The 17,668-nt window shown below is 41.0% G+C and overlaps 1 protein-coding gene across 7 annotated transcripts in view; it reads right to left on the reverse strand.

The window, feature by feature from the left end:
* Positions 1-17,668, reverse strand: part of limch1b (LIM and calponin homology domains 1b) — an 89,033-nt gene that overhangs the window by 23,096 nt on the left and 48,269 nt on the right. For 5 of the 7 annotated variants that reach the window (XM_089134653.1, XM_089134651.1, XM_089134652.1 and 2 more), the window contains exons 8-11: positions 9,646-9,898; positions 2,749-2,784; positions 2,085-2,214; positions 1,846-2,000 (exon numbers count right to left, since the gene is read on the reverse strand). In XM_089134653.1, coding sequence (XP_088990779.1) covers positions 1,846-2,000; positions 2,085-2,214; positions 2,749-2,784; positions 9,646-9,898 — 574 coding nt within the window. Of the gene's footprint in view, positions 1-1,845; positions 2,001-2,084; positions 2,215-2,748; positions 2,785-6,924; positions 7,240-9,645; positions 9,899-17,668 lie in introns of all 7 variants that reach the window. The other 2 variants (XM_089134654.1, XM_039653714.2) reach the window with 2 other exon arrangements.

Here is a 17,668-nt window from a genome sequence, read left to right on the forward strand (position 1 = left end):
AACAGTAACATCACTTACGGTAACACCCTTAACAGTAACATCACTTACGGTAACACCCCTAACAGTAACATCACTTACGGTAACACCCCTAACAGTAACATCACTTACGGTAACACCCTTAACAGTAACATCACTTACGGTAACACCCCTAACAGTAACATCACTTACGGTAATACCCCTAAAAGTAACATCACTAACACTAACATCACTTACAGTAACACCCTTAACAGTAACATCACTTACGGTAACACCCCTAACAGTAACATCACTTACAGTAACACCCTTAACAGTAACATCACTTACGGTAACACCCCTAACAGTAACATCACTTACGGTAACACCCCTAACAGTAACATCACTTACAGTAACACCCCTAACAGTAACATCACTTACGGTAACACCCCTAAAAGTAACATCACTAACAGTAACACCCCTAACAGTAACATCACTTACGGTAACACCCTTAACAGTAACATCACTTACGGTAACACCCCTAACAGTAACATCACTTACGGTAACACCCCTAACAGTAACATCACTTACGGTAACACCCTTAACAGTAACATCACTTACGGTAACACCCCTAACAGTAACATCACTTACGGTAATACCCCTAAAAGTAACATCACTAACACTAACATCACTTACAGTAACACCCTTAACAGTAACATCACTTACGGTAACACCCCTAACAGTAACATCACTTACAGTAACACCCTTAACAGTAACATCACTTACGGTAACACCCCTAACAGTAACATCACTTACAGTAACACCCCTAACTGTAACATCACTTACGGTATCACCCCTAACAGTAACATCACTTACGGTAACACCCCTAACAATAATATCACTTACGGTAACACCCCTAACAGTAACATCACTTACGGTAAAACCCCTAACAGTAACAGGACTAACAGTAACACCCCTAACAGTAACATCACTAACAGTAACACCCCTAACAATAATATCACTTACGGTAACACCCCTAACAGTAACATCACTTACGGTAACACCCCTAAGAGTAACATCACTTACGGTAACACCCCTAACAGTAACATCACTAACAGTAACACCCCTAACAGTAACATCACTTACAGTAACACCCCTAACAATAACATCACTTACAGTAACACCCTTAACAGTAACAGCACTAACAGTAACATCACTTACGGTAACACCCTTAACACTAACAGCACTAACAGTAACATCACTTACGGTAACACCCCTAACAGTAACATCACTTACGGTAACACCCCTAACAGTAACATCACTTACGGTAACACCCTTAACAGTAACAGCACTAACAGTAACATCACTTACGGTAACACCCCTAACAGTAACATCACTTACGGTAACACCCTTAACAGTAACAGCACTAACAGTAACATCACTTACGGTAACACCCCTAACAGTAACATCACTTACGGTAACACCCTTAACAGTAAAAACACTAACAGTAACATCACTTACGGTAACACCCCTAACAGTAACATCACTTACGGTAACACCCTTAACAGTAAAAACACTTACGGTAACACCCCTAACAGTAACATCACTTACGGTAACACCCCTAACAGTAACATCACTTACGGTAACACCCTTAACAGTAAAAACACTTACGGTAACACCCCTAACAGTAACACCACTACCAGTAACACCACTAACAGTAACATCACTTACGGTAACACCCCAGTAACACCACTTAAATAGCAAATTAGCTAATAGCAATAGCAAATTCAGTACATTCAAGCTGATTAGATTTAGCTAAAATGATCCCTTGTCATCTGTAGTGTTGGACTGTAAAAAATGAAAAAAACTGGAAAGTGGAAACAGCAGACATACTTCTCCTCCACTATTTCTCTGTACGTCTTGATGCTTTTTCTTCTCTGTGATCCTCCTCCTCCACTCAACAGTCTCTCCATCATCTTCCTCTCCTCTTCTTTTTTGATCAGGTCCTGAGACACACTCCTTCTGCGACTCTTCCATTTGGCCAAGTCCTGAAACACAATCATACAACTGCAGACTCATTCTGAACTGCATATGCTGAATGTAACAGGAAACTAGTGAGGACAGACACGTACGTCCTGCCAGTGGTCTTCTTCCTCTTTCAGCATGTTGTACTGGTTGTGCATGAGCTCATGTCGAACTTGACTATGGGGTGGCAACATAGAGTCTTCCTCACTTCCTCGCATGTCAATCATGCTCACACTCCTGTTACAGAGAGATAGAAGCTCATTGAACCACCGGCACTTTATAAAACTGAATCAGCTGGTTAACCACTGTTAACTTTATAATTAAGAAGCAGGGCCAGTGAGTCACAGTGAGCATTATAACGAGGCAGGTTGTGCCGCCCATAAGCCATGCATCCAAAGAAAGAAGGCCAGAAGTGTGTGAACATGTGCTGAAAGACACTCTGAAACAACCACCAAATTTATGTTATCTTACAAATGGCAAAAACAAATAGATTTTCATTCTATAAAAAAATAATGCTTGGTTTAATTAAACAAATTGAGCATATTCAAGTATAAAAGTATACATCAGATGCAAGTGTTTTAGCAAACATAAGTATTAGTTTGTGGATAAAAGGTTTACGTTATATAAGCATCCCATTTAACAAGCAATACAGCCACATTACAAAGAAGTTCATCGGTAGTGTACCAAAACACAGCTTGGCACATGCAGACATTAGTCAGTGTCAGTCCCGGCAAGAGTGTTTTCACAGCACAGTGTGTTAAAGAGACTTACTCAGGATCATCAAACACACTAGATGAACGGCTGAATCTACAACAGGCAGGACAAAAGAGCACAAACACAGTGATATATGAGGACAATGATGACCCACAGATAAAGCAAAAATGACTTAAGCAGTCATTGCATTACATACAATTTCTAATTACACAGAATATTTAGCACTAGAAACTCTATCCAAGCAATATTATACGTATATAATAGGGGAATTCCCCAAAAGGGGCAAAACCCTCCAAGGTAAAGACCACATACACACAATTTACCCCTCTGGTGCCCTTTTTTAAATGTTAAAATGTTATGTTTCGTTTTTTTACTTCATCCAAATGGTACAAAACGTGGTAAAAGCACTTGCTACTGTATGTGAACACAAAACAATAATGGACATGATTTCGAAAATGTTAAACGGTCCTGAAAAAATAGTCACACGTGAGCTCCTCAAAAACCTCATCTAGTGGAAGCGTTTGGTACTGCGGCCAGCCGGCCACACACAATCTTACTTCAAACTGTGTGGACTTAGGTTGGTCTCGTGTCTTGTTTCAATTTCAGTGTTTATCTAACAAACCCCAATACTGTGGGAAATGTCTAAGCCATCTTTCATAGCCTCATCAAATTCACCACTTATTGCACTTATCAAAAATTCAAAAAGATTCATATAGAAGAGGAGAGCATGAAAGAGAAAGAGAAAAGCGCTGGATGTGTGTCAGTGAAAGTGTGGCTTGCGGTCTCGCCACAAGAAACACACAGACACTGAAAATACAGGCCACCCAAAAAACAAACCAATTATAAAGCCTGAAGTATTGCTCATAAATGTAAATATGGCAGTGAATCGTCCAGCAGGACAGACCAAAGGAAACAGAGAGACTCCACTGAAAACAACACTCAAGCTGGAGCTCTGATCAGAGATAATGTTGGAGATGATAGACCTGGTGTTTTATACAGGACTTGAAATAAACTCATAGATCCACAAACACTCTGGTCTGAACTACGACGGGCGAATCAACAGATAAACTCCAACACTGATATGAAGCAAACACCATCTCTTCAACTCCATTTCATCGACGTTTGTAAGGCTAGTTGCATCACACATCTGAAAGAGTTTTTGTACTGTACATTCTGCTTCGTTTATATGTTAAGCATGTTAAATGATTAGTAATTATTACTGTTAAAAGAGTGAACATTTTCTGGGTGTGTTTTCAATCACAAATGCTATGGGTTTCTACTCTAATTCATGTAAATAGATCAGCTGAGCTGAACTGAAATGAACTGAGCTGAACTGTTCAGTTCAGTTCATTTTAGTTCAGCTCAGCTCAAATCAGTTCATTTCAGTTCAGCTCAGCTCAGTTCAGTTCAGCTCAGTTCAGTTCAGTTCAGCTCAGTTCAGTTCAGTTCAGTTCAGTTCAGCTCAGCTCAGTTCAGCTCAGCTCAGCTCAGTTCAGCTCAGTTCAGCTCAGTTCAGTTCAGTTCAGTTCAGTTCAGCTCAGTTCAGTTCAGCTCAGTTCAGTTCAGCTCAGTTCATTTCATTTCATTTAAGTTCAGCTCAGCTCAGCTCAGTTCAGCTCAGCTCAGTTCAGTTCATTTCAGTTCAGCTCAGTTCAGTTCAGTTCAGTTCAGCTCAGTTCAGTTCAGTTCAGCTCAGCTCAGTTCATTTCAGTTCAGCTCAGCTCAGTTCAGTTCAGCTCAGTTCAGTTCAGTTCAGTTCAGTTCAGTTCAGTTCAGTTCAGCTCAGCTCAGTTCAGCTCAGCTCAGTTCAGTTCAGCTCAGCTCAGTTCAGCTCAGCTCAGTTCAGCTCAGTTCAGTTCATTGCCCAACACAGGAAACCGGCACATTCCCCGTCTTCCTCCGGGCGGGTCGCCTGTTCCTTCTGTGAGGCTGTTTTTATGAACACACAATGGGAAAGTCCTCAGAGTGACATTCAGAGCCTTTCCTCCGTGTGTTTATGAGTTTCTGTGGCCGCTGTGAACACCTGATGTTGTCATTATGAAAGATACTGAGAATAATATTCAGATTCCAAATGTACATATATATACTGGTGATTTTGAAAAAAAGCATGTTGCCAATTATTGCTTTTGTATTGTGTAGCTGAGAATGATGAGTAACTTTCATGATGAGTTCTTTCAGATAAAGTTAAAGGTATTCAGTGTTTGTGGCTATTAAATGTCTTCTGTAGTCGTTTGTACATGTGTGTGGTCTGAATCCAGTGGCAGATCCGTTCTTTATTCCATGTTATTCATGACACTTATCCTATATTCATCACACTATATCCTATATACTTGTCCTATATGTGCTTTTCCAAAAACGGATTCGGTCATCATTTACTCATCCTCATGTCGTTCCAAACCTGAACTTATTTCTTCTGTGAAACACAAGAGAAAATCTTCTGAAGAATGTTTTGGTACCTTTGACTTCCAATGATCTTCTTTTGTGCTACACTGAAAGTCACGCATGTTTGGAATGACGGAAAAATAATTTTCATTTTTGGGTGAGCAATCCTTTTGATTACTATTAAATCATTTTAAATTAACAATGTATTATGTTAAATTATGTATACTGACAAAATCTGAGTAGCTTACAATATGCCAATATGTCCCCCGATTCCATCTGTTCTTATGAAATGATTTGTCTTTACTGCACACTTGGTATATTAACTCTGCAACAAGAGCTAATTTTTCTGCTACCTGCTTGAAAGCCAGAAGATTGCCAGCTGAAGCGTTTTACTGTGGTAAGGACCACCCTGTCTCAGCCCGCCATGCCAATCTGAGCGACCAGATTCAAAGGCTTTCCATGGAGTGTCATTGAAGCTCATTCATGTTGACCTACATCAAGCCCAAACATTACAAACAGCAGACGCCTGGCGTGGGACGGAAACCCAAACTCGTCTGGCTCTGATTCTACCTGACAGTCAGAGCAATTCAGCCAAGAACGGCCCTTCAGCGCCCAGCCTATCCTACAACAGCAGCCGAAAGCAAGCTCCAAATATATCAGCAAAAGAACATAAATAAAGTATTTTTTTCCCTCAGATCTTTAGTGCCGATCCCAAAAACAATACTAGACTCTTCTCAGGAGAACGGACTCAAGGTCTGGCGGTCAGACAGAGCAAAAAGACGGCTTCTGAAAGGACATCAAAGTAAAAGAAGCTGCATTTGTTGTCTAACAGTACAGTGAACATAAGATCAGAGATCCCATCGCACCATTACAACAACTACTTTTATTGGGTGGGACAGTGGATGGATGAGTGGATGGATGGGAGGGTGGGTAGATGGATGGGTGGGTGGATCCATGGATAAGTGGGTGGGTAGATGGATGGGTGGGTGTTTGGATGGGTGGATGGACCCAAAGTAAAAGATTTGTCTTCATCCACCCACCCAAAGTAATGGGTTGGATGGATGGGCGGGTGGGTGGGTGGATGGATGGGTGAATGGGTGAATGTATGGGTGGGTTAGTGGATGGATCAAAGCTTGGTTGGGTGGGTGGGTGAATGGATGGAAGGATGGATGATAGATGGATAGGTGGATGGATGGATGGATGGGCTGGTGGATGGATGAAAGCTTGGTTGGGTGGGTGGGTGGGTGAATGAATAGAAGGATGGATGATAGATGGGTAGGTGGGTGGATTGATCGATGGATGGATGGATGTATAGGAGGATGGATGGATGGATGGATGGGTTGGTGGATGGATGAAAGCTTGGTTGGGTGAATGAATAGAAGGATGGATGGATGATAGATGGGTAGGTGGGTAGATTGATGGATGGATGGATGGATGGATAGGTGGATGGATATATAGGTGGATGGATGGATGGATGGATGGATGGATAGATAGGTGGATGGATGGATGGATGGATGGATGGATGGATAGATAGGTGGATGGATGGATGGATGGATGGATGGATGGATGGGTTGGTGGATGGATGAAAGCTTGGTTGGGTGAATGAATAGAAGGATGGATGGATGATAGATGGGTAGGTGGGTAGATTGATGGATGGATTGATAGATAGATAGATAGATAGATAGATAGATAGATAGATAGATAGATAGATAGATAGATAGATAGATAGATAGATAGATAGATAGATAGATAGATAGATAGATAGATAGATAGATAGATAGATAGATAGATAGATAGATAGATGTGTAGTATGCGTGATCATTAGTGTTTTGGTGAAGGGTCGCTGGGCACCTGATGTCATTTCCTGCAGTCTGATTAATGGACGTCAGCGAGTCGTTCTGAAGGGGATCCGGGGGGTGTGGGGGAGTTTGGCAGACAGCGTCCCGTCCGTCTCTGTCCTCTGATTGGCTCTGCTCGAGATCGAGAGGGTGTACAGAGGGCTGGAGGGGGGGTCTGATCTGAGGGTCACTGAGTTGTGGTTTCATGGACACGGGGTCGTTCTGAGGAGAAGCTCTGGAGTTCTCACTGTCTGTCTGAGACTCTCCACAGAGAACATCACTTCCTGTTACACCACAGGACATGTCTAACCAAAGGGTTTCACTAACACTAATCACACAACAACAGTGACACACCCACAGAAACAACAGGAGCAGGACAACGGCACACACACACACACACACACCGTCAAACCAGGAACCAGCGACGGCAGGAGAGGGGGTGGAAGGAAAGTGTTATACAACAGAGAGGAGGGACCAAAAGAAAAGAAACAAAACAGTTATATTTATTGACTATATACAGTGGCAGGGATTTAGCTAGGTTTACTGTATACTGAAAAATATTCTTCTGTTAGAAATGTGTTGATATTTAGATTCAGTTGTGCATGCGTATTTCTCTTGCATGTTCTGTTTACACTAAATAAAACCTTGATCTAGCCTTTAATCAAAATATCATTTTTTGATACTGTTCATAATAACACTGTAGCACAAAAGTTTCATTTTTTATATTGTCCATTTATCGTTTTTGGGCCATAAAATATTTATCAGCAATTCCATCAAATAAGCTGTAAATAATGCAGAAGATGTTAAAAATCACCACACTTGAAATGAAAGGTAAACCTGTAATTGAGGAATACAGTACTCGCACATTATGACAAATGCAGTAAGTGGCTTGTGTATTTTATGCATGCAGAATATTCACATACTACACCGCACAGTGTATGAACTGCATACTACAGAAATACGAGCATCTTAGTATACGATTCCATACGGTAAATAAGGAAACAATCACACATTACACAGAATACACAAGTACAGGAGATTATCAATGATGCATTATCATGGGTTTTTTCAGCTGATGTGAATAAGCATTGAGTGTATATGTATGAGTGTGTGTGTTGATCGGTTTTGATCCAGAGCGGTTGTTCTGGATCAAAGCACGGCAGCCTGAAGCTCAAGCAATGAATGCTCACATCTGGATCAAATCAACCGCCCTCACAAACATCTGCACTGCACAATCAATGCAAACAAATAAAACAGAAACTAGGGATGCACGATATTGGATTTGCCCGATACCGATATATTTTCTCTCCTGTGCAGGGATCCTAAAAAATATTTTTCATTTCGGTTAGCTTTGAGAAAACTCACTGAACCATTAGTTTTGAGAACTAAAACATTATTAAAGTTCTTTTTATAATGAGAGTGCATTTAAATATTAGACGCATTAATAATAAAGTCAATCACTGACGATTTGTTTTGGACAGATGCAGATGTAACCTTAATATTTTATTTGTGGATTTAATATGTGATCTACTGCAAAAGAGCTGTAAAACAATTCAGAAAATCCTTCAGATCTTCTTGAATTAAAAAAAAACATTACACATTAATTAATAAATCTGTATATACAATTATTTTAAACTATAGCTTCTGATCTTTAAATCAAATCAGATTCATGATTTTATGACATCAGAAACACAAGTTTCTTAATGTTTTATGTGTATTTTCCTTGTCATTTGATTAGTCCATCTAGTATGCCAACAGCGCCCCCTACAGAAATAAAACCTTAAGTGGGCGGGCATTAGGACAAGGGGGAGGCTGTTGCTCAAGCCCAGCGCTGTGATCCAAAACACTGAATCTAATCGCCGTTCAGGCTAAAGTTCGCTTCAAGAATGACCAGACAGCAGACATGCTCATATCACGAGTACTCCTTCAGTTACTGCAGAGGCAAAATCAACATTATCAAGCTGATGTTCACATTTTAAGCCGTTACTGGTTGATTATGATGACGCGCGATAATATCTTGCATCCCTACATAAAACCATTCTTCCCCTGTGGTGTAAATCCAGCTTTTAATGTTGTTTATGTGTCTATGTGTTGTTTTTAATAAGACACACCATGTGTCGACAGTATTACCTCCTTAAAACTGCAGTGAACCAAAAACCGCTGAAAATCGCTGGGATTTTTGACGTCACGAACGACCTTGTAACCAATCAGATCAACGTGTGATCATCAACCAGTGGATCTCTGAGGGAGCGAGTGGAGGCGGGGCTCATTTGCATATTCATAGAACCAAGAATACTAAATAAGGCAAGGGTGTCGAGTTACATTCAAGCTAAGAACAAAAATAGCATAAATATCTTGGCAGCTGAAAGGGGGAAAATGAGGGTGCTTAACTTTTTTATTTGCTTGTTTATTTTATTATCTAAAAAAAAACGCATAGTTTGAACTATGTGAAACATGACATCACTCATGGTAAGAATGAATAATGATGTGCTGATTTGTTTCAGAATGATAAAAAAGAAGCAAAACCCTGACAAAAGTTCAAACCAAATGCCTGATCTTTGACCTACTGACACTAAAGTAGTCTCGTCTGGAGCGCAGCCGTTATTCCCCTTTACTCTTTACACATGTCAGCTGGACTCAAAAACTCTTGGAGCCCAAAGAGAATATTCATTTCAGGAGCGAGTCATTGTCCGACTGAAAACAACACACCAACACACCAGTGTCTCGGACTCACCTGAAAGGCCTCTCTCCTCCGACAGGTGAGGTTGTGCTGCTCCAGCTCCTGCAGCTGTCGTCTCGGTCCGCGCGTGGGCGGCGCACTGGCGCGGGCATGAACGTGCTCTGGTTAGTCTTGTTGGGCAGGTACTGGTTGAAAGGAAGGGCGATCCGTGGCTCGCTGACGGACGTTCTCCGCACCAGCATGTCGTCTTTGCGCACGTCCGGCATCTTCCTCTGGGGGGCGTCGCTCTCCGAGTCGCTGCCGCGGCCTGCAGCGGGACAAGCAGAGCGAATGAATGAAGCGTCTGACAGTGTTGGTAGAACTGCGTTAGTGGTTAAAGAGCTCAGCTAAAACCCCAAAAGTTATAGGTTCGAATCTAACCAGGCCCGTTCTTCACGGAGAAGAAACGCTTCAGATTTACTAGTGATGCCAACCGAAAATATCCAACAGTTTTGGCCGAAATGGTTTTGGAGTGCCTGAAACAGTTCCATTTAATTAACGGATTTTGACCATGTCAATGACTACATTTACATACTCCCCCATAACAACATGACATCATGACTTTTGCGTAAACATATACGCCACTTTCGAGTCAGGTGGCGTGTTATCTCTAAGCATTTTGAGCTATCCGCGTGTATCCGCGTGTATGCGTATATGTCTACGGCATTAACGTCCGCGTCATTCCACGTGTCTGAACACGCAGTCAAATCTCCAGTCATAAATGCCATGAATGAATGAATGAATGAATGAATGAATTAACCCCAGTGACGGTTAAGTTTAGGGATGGGGTTGAGGTAAGTCATATATTTATATAACGTTAAGTCAACGGCGTTCATAAACACGCTGAAAGGCGATTATGCGTCTTGATGGCACGCCAAAAATGGAAATACGAATTGGCGTGTCATACATACGCTACTCCATGAGATCAGTCTGCCCATAATGTGATTATAATGGGAACTCAGATAGCAAACTGACATTGAATCAACGTGGAAACGTGACATCGAAACAACGTTGATCTGACATAGTTTTGCTCATTGAATTAACGTTGAACCAACGTCAGACGCGTCATTCTTTCAAAACTAACGGAAAATTAACTTGAAATCAACGTTGTTTCAACGTTATGAAAGCAAACCAATTTTCGATTTTTTTTTATTTAGCATTGAAGAATGCCGCGTCTGACGTCGGTTCAACGTTAATTCGATGAGCAAAACAATGCCAGATCAACGTTGTTTCGATGTCATGAGAGACGTCGTTTCCACGTTGATTCAATGTCAGTTTGCTGTCTGGGATTTTTTTGGCAATATTGCAATTAATCTTTACCTCGCATTAAGAAAATACTTTGATCAAACTAAAGGGGATTAAGCTAATTGTAGTCACCATAACCAAAGTGGGTCTGTTCTCGGACGCACACTGATGCCATGTATTGTTCACACAACTCAACTCAACAATATCAAATGCTGACCCTTCAGATGACACACAGCTCATATCTCTGCCGCTGGAAGTTACCAGAACACACAGCACATGGTAGACAGACGTATGCAGAGCAGCTCTCGCACTGTACGGCGTGATCCAGTCAGGATCCGTTCACACAGTATGGGTTCTCTGAGAATATGAGTTCTGGAAATGTACAGGTGTGAGCTAAGTTATAGAATGTGGTTGTCAAATCATAAATATCTGAACTGTGTGTGAACATAACCGTAACCGTACTCAAATACAGGACTGACAACCGTATTCTCGTGGCCAAATTCTACTCCATAAACACAATGTCAGCAGTGTGGACGCACTTTAACACTTTACCGCAATATGTAAAATATGTTTGCCTGAAATCTCATGCTAAAGGACTTTACCTGGACCTATTTATCACCTTAGAACGCTCTCATCCTTTAGCGTCACATAGAACGCTATATTACAAAACGGTGCTATACTACGCACATGGCATCCTTTATCGTTAATATTCACGCAAACCCAAGGCGTCATAAATCCTTTAGCGTAATATGAGACTACCCTTCCCTACCCTACCCCACACCTAAACCTAACCATCACAGCGCGTGTTATATTAACGATAACGGGTGCCATGTGCGTAGTATAGCGCCGTTTTGTCATATAGCGTTCTATATGACGCTAAAGGATGAGAATGCGTTGAACATCCTTATAAATAACTTACACTCACTCTTACACTTACAATAATTACACTTACAATTTATAAAAAAATTATATTTTTGGTATTGGTATTTCTTTGGTTTCAGGCAATGCATACACAGACAAGAAATCCACATTTTGACAATGAAAATGCAAAAAAATCTCGTCAGGAATAAACTATAAACAGCTGGTGAACTGGCGTCAGGGTTCACTGGTCCACGTGGGGAGCGAAGCCAAGTCCAATTGGTCTAATCACACAGAACAGATACTGCAGCTCAGACTCAATATTGCCCATGATAGAAAGAGAGCCAATCCGAGAGCCCATGACGACCCCTGTCCACCGTCCACAGCTCCTACAACACGTACAGCCCTTCCTAACTCTGGTGTTCACTAGTGGAAGCGGCTCTTTCAGCAGGATGACACACCTGCCACACCGCACATAGTGTTCAGGAACGCTATGAGGAACATGACGAAGAGTTCAAGGTGTTGCCCTGGCCTCCAGATTGCCCAGATCTGTGGGATGTGCTGGACCTACACCACCTCACAAGATCAATCCACTGTCCTGCAGTTTAGCTTCAACCTGCTTCAGCACTCCAGTCTTTGTTTTTCAAGTGATCCTGAAGAGCTTGAAGAGCTGGTTCAGGTTTGTTTGATTAGGGATGGATCTAAACTCTGCAGGACAGTGGCCCAATGTCTTTGTTCCAGAAACAACAGGACACGTCCAGAGGTCTTGTGGAGTCCACGAGGGGAACCTACACGATATTAGGCTGGTGGTTTTAATGTTGTTTAATGAAAATGTGTATATCGCTGGAGATTTCATTGGTTAAATAAAATAGAAAACTGATCTTCAGTAAATGGAGAAGCTCTGACGGGGGCAAATCAGAGAACATTCTTTGGTTGTGGTGCCTCTAAAGGATATCTGATGTCTGCCACTCCAAACATTATCTCAAGCACCCTGGAGTGTGAGCAAACAGCTATATAAAACCACTTGAGCCTGTGGCTGCATTTGAGAGGACTGATGCCGAATATTCTGAGGACCTGATGTTTAAGTAGATTACGGTCTGCAAGTCCTCTAGACCTTATAAAGCTGATTTACCCAAGCTGTTTTGAGGAGCACCTGCATCAACTTTGACCTTCAACTGTAACTCTCCTTTAGACATGCTACTAACTATAAGTAACTTTTCAACTACATGTCAACTAACTCTCATTAAAGTATTAATAGACTGCAGTAAACTGTAGTAGACTGGTATGTTATGGTTAGGTGTTAGGGTTCGGATTAGGAGAATAAGTTTACTTGTAGTTGCCAAGTTACTTATATAGTCAGTAGAATGTATGTTGAGGGATCAACAAAATAAAGTGTTAGCAAATATTAAGCAGAGAGTCTACTAATAGTCTAATTCCAGTTAGTCATGTAGTTGCAAAGTTACTTATAGTTAGTAGAATATCTAAAGTGGACTATCTCAATAAAGTGTTAGCACCTCTCCTCCTCACATTCCCTGGCCAGCTGCTCTGCACATGTCTGTCCGACAGCTTCTGTGGCTCAGTGTGTTAAACACACACCAGTCAAGATGATGATTGATGGTGCATGTCACATCACACACACCTTGACATAAGTAGTAAACACATACTGTATGGCTAGTGAGACGCAACAGTCTCCGCCAGCACATGATGGTACCGCAGGGAAAGGAGATTTTCACAGGCATAAGGTTTTCCCCAACAATCTTATAGCAGATGTTGTCGCTAAAGTTTTAAATATGAATATAAAATGTAGAGCAGAATAGAGTAGCTATAAAACCAAAAAGCTCCGTAACTTGGTCTTGACAGAATTTGTTGAGAAATATTTGAGTTCATAAATGCCTCACGAGAGCAAATGCAGCAGAAGACTTTTAGCCACAGTCTACACTACTCACCTAGTCATCTAACTACTGTGTGGGCCGATGCAGTCTGATGTAGTCTGATGTAGGCAGATGTAGTCTGATGTAGTCTGATGTAGCCTGATGTAGCCTAATATAGTCAGATGTAGTCTGATGTAGTCTGATGTAGGCAGATGTTGTCTGATTTAGTCTGATGTAGTCTGACGTTGCCTGATGTAGTCTGATGTAGGCAGATGTAGTCTGATTTAGTCTGATGTAGTCTGATGTAGTCTGATGTAGTCTGATGTAGGCAGATGTAGTCTGATTTAGTCTGATGTAGCCTGATGTAGCCTGATGTAGTCTGATGTAGTCTGATGTTGCCTGATGTAGTCTGATGTAGCCTGATTTAGTCTGATGTAGTCTGATGTAGTCTGATGTTGTCTGATGTAGTCTGATGTAGTCTGATTTAGTCTGATGTAGTCTGATGTATCCTGATGTAGTCTGATGTAGTCTGATGTAGTCTGATGTTGTCTGATGTTGTCTGATGTAGTCTGATGTAGTCTGATTTAGTCTGATGTAGTCTGATGTAGCCTGATGTAGTCAGATATACTCTGATGTAGTCAGATGTAGTCTGATGTAGGCAGATGTAGTCTGATGTAGCCTGATTTAGTCTGATGTAGCCTGATGTAGTCTGATGTAGCCTGATGTAGTCTGATGTAGTCTGATGTTGCCTGATGTAGTCTGATGTTGCCTGATGTAGTCTGATTTAGCCTGATGTATCCTGATGTAGTCTGATGTAGTCTGATTTAGCCTGATGTAGCCTGATATAGTGTGATGTAGTCTGATGTAGTCTGATGTAGCCTGATGTAGTCTGATGTAGCCAGATGTAGTCTGATGTAGTGTGATGTAGCCTGACGTAGTCTGATTTAGCCTGATGTATCCTGATGTAGTCTGATGTAGCCTGATGTAGTCTGATTTAGCCTGATGTATCCTGACGTTGTCTGATGTAGCCTGATGTAGTCTGATGTAGTCTGATTTAGTCTGATTTAGTCTGATTTAGTCTGATGTAGTCTGATGTAGTCTGATTTAGTCTGATGTAGCCTGATGTATCCTGATGTAGTCTGACGTAGCCTGATGTAGTCTGATTTAGCCTGATGTAGTCTGATGTAGTCAGGTGTAGTCTGATGTAGTCTGATGTAGTCTGATTTAGTCTGATGTAGTCTGATGTAGTCTGATGTATCCTGATGTAGTCAGATGTAGTCTGATGTAGTCTGATGTTGCCTGATGTAGTCTGATGTAGCCTGATGTAGTCTGATTTAGCCTGATGTAGTCTGATGTAGTCAGGTGTAGTCTGATGTAGTCTGATGTAGTCTGATGTAGTCTGATGTAGTCTGATGTAGTCTGATGTATCCTGATGTAGTCAGATGTAGTCTGATGTAGTCTGATGTTGCCTGATGTAGTCTGATGTAGCCTGATGTAGTCTGATGTAGTCAGGTGTAGTCTGATGTAGTCTGTAGTCTGATGTAGTCTGATGTAGTCTGATTTAGTCTGATGTAGTCTGACGTTGCCTGATGTAGTCTGTAGTCTGATGTAGTCTGATTTAGTCTGATTTAGTCTGATGTAGTCTGATGTAGTCTGATGTAGTCTGATGTTGCCTGATGTAGTCTGATTTAGTCTGATGTAGTCTGATGTTGCCTGATGTAGTCTGATTTAATCTGATGTAGTCTGATGTTGCCTGATGTAGTCTGATTTAGTCTGATGTATTCTGATGTATCCTGTTGTAGTCTGATGTAGTCTGATGTAGTCTGATTTAGTCTGATGTAGTCTGATGTTGCCTGATGTAGTCTGATTTAGTCTGATGTATTCTGATGTATCCTGTTGTAGTCTGATGTAGTCTGATGTATCCTGATGTAGTCTGATTTAGTCTGATGTAGTCTGAAACAAGAGCACGACAGCAGAGGCTTAGGCCATCCATTCATGCTCTGGGTAAACGTTATATTTCAATAGTCCCTTTATGAAGGCTCCTATTGGACAAAAACTGTAACTGTATAATTGTACATGCTGTTTTTGTAAAGGTACACTGACTGTAACCTTTGGCCCCTGCTCAGTTAAAAAACAAAACTGCATGCATTTTGCAGAAGAACATTGTTGTGTTTATGCTGTGCGGATGAATTTGATTATCCTTCTGCTCATAAAACATTCACTGCTAGTCTTCAAAGATATAAGGAGCTTGGAAAGCATCTCAAGCTGACTAGCTGAAGACGTTACTGTAGCTTTACCCATCAATAGACATTTTAACTCTTTCCCATCCACCATTTCTGAAAAAAAAGTTGCCAGTGTCTGAATTTTTCCGTGAAAATTCCGTCAATGGTGAGGAAAGAGTAACAAGAAACAAGAAAAACTTACATAGATACACTTTTAATATTGTACTCATCACCAAAAGGTCACAAAAAAGGCAAAAATAGTTTTTTCTTTAAAAGGAATCCCTGATATAAAACAGCACTGAGTCTGTGAACCTCAGCTCAATCAAACAAATGAAGCAAGAGTGAACACCGCCACACTTTCCACAGCTCACACTTCATACACAATATTATATGACTGCACAACTGTCCAACCAATACGTGTTGACCAGAAGCCCTCATTCAGATGCTATGCTCGTTCTGTTAACAAAGTGGTAAAGATTTTACAGATGTCTAATTAAAACATGCTCTTGGTATATATCCTGCTGAAATCAACTTATGAGGAGAGTGACATTATAAAATACCTTTATACGAGTTATAATTCCATCTCCATGTGTGCTTCAAACCTCACATGCATGTCCCCAGAACCATTTATAGATCTGACATTTGTTTGGTAAATGATTAAAAACTCAACATATGCATAAATGCTCTTCTTCATGCTATGCTTCGAGAGTGCTAGAGACTTCAAATGAAGAATACAGACGCTCTGTAATGTAACCTCTTCTGCTTTACAGATTGCTTTAAAAGAACTACACAGTTACATTAGTATTACAGCATAAAGCTTTTTCCTATATTTAATGTCACGCTAACAAAGAACACAATGCACACAGCTCGAATGCATGACATTTAACAGCGCCACAGGGGGAAAATAGTAGCGAATGCTTACTTTGAGACTCGTCTAGCTCTTCCATGTGCGTTAGAACAATTTTCAGTTGTTTAAGTACTTTCTCTGATCCCAGTCTAATGTGCAGAGACTCTAGCCCTATTCGCACGGGTTAGTATCACCTGGAGACCTCTAGTCATGTGTGATAATTGTGGAGGTTGTCCGTGATTTGTAAAGAACACTTCGCCGAACGTGGAGGTCCGTATTGTATATCATTTTTCAAGGTTTTTGTTTCCTTTACGCTTTTCCTGGTTTTTGTTTACCCCTGAGAGTGTTTATCCCTGCGCTGGCTGCTCTTACCCGTTTGCTAATGCTCATCTTTGACAGCAGTGATCCTGACAGAACTACAGTACTGAACAGCCCATTCCTGAGCACTGCATTCTGGGATTACGTCTCTGGCTCTCATTCACAATTTCCATAGAAATGAACAATCTAATACGAAAACTGAATCTCTTCTAGGAGCTCTAGGGACCGAGATGGATTGTGGGAAACTCTGGGAAATAAAGGGTTTTGACTGGAGAAATGCATTTGTGTTTTCCGGTTTATTCTCAGGCAGTTCCAAGTTAGATTTAATTGTTTAAAAGGTCCACTTTTACTGCAGTAGACTATGATTATATGAGGGTGTTTAAAACATTACTGCTGTGAGTGAGTGTGTGTGTTGATTTGCATGTGTGTTTGTATGTGAAGGATAACACTGCACCCAAACTGGGCTGAGTGTGTGTCCTGAAATGCAAATAATACAGTGCAACGAACGAACAACTTTAGAGTAGTTCAGTGATAAGAGAGCAACATAAACAGGCTTTTAAACCTACTTTTATAATAGAAGAAACACTGTCTATATATTTAGTTGTTTATGTCAAATGCTGTACATACAATGAAACGACTGTACTGTATGTTGTCAGCGTGGACAGGCTGTGTGACAT

This window comes from Pimephales promelas, chromosome 9 (genome assembly GCF_988280905.1).
Source record: "Pimephales promelas chromosome 9, fPimPro1.hap1.1, whole genome shotgun sequence".
NCBI lineage: Eukaryota > Metazoa > Chordata > Actinopteri > Cypriniformes > Leuciscidae > Pimephales > Pimephales promelas.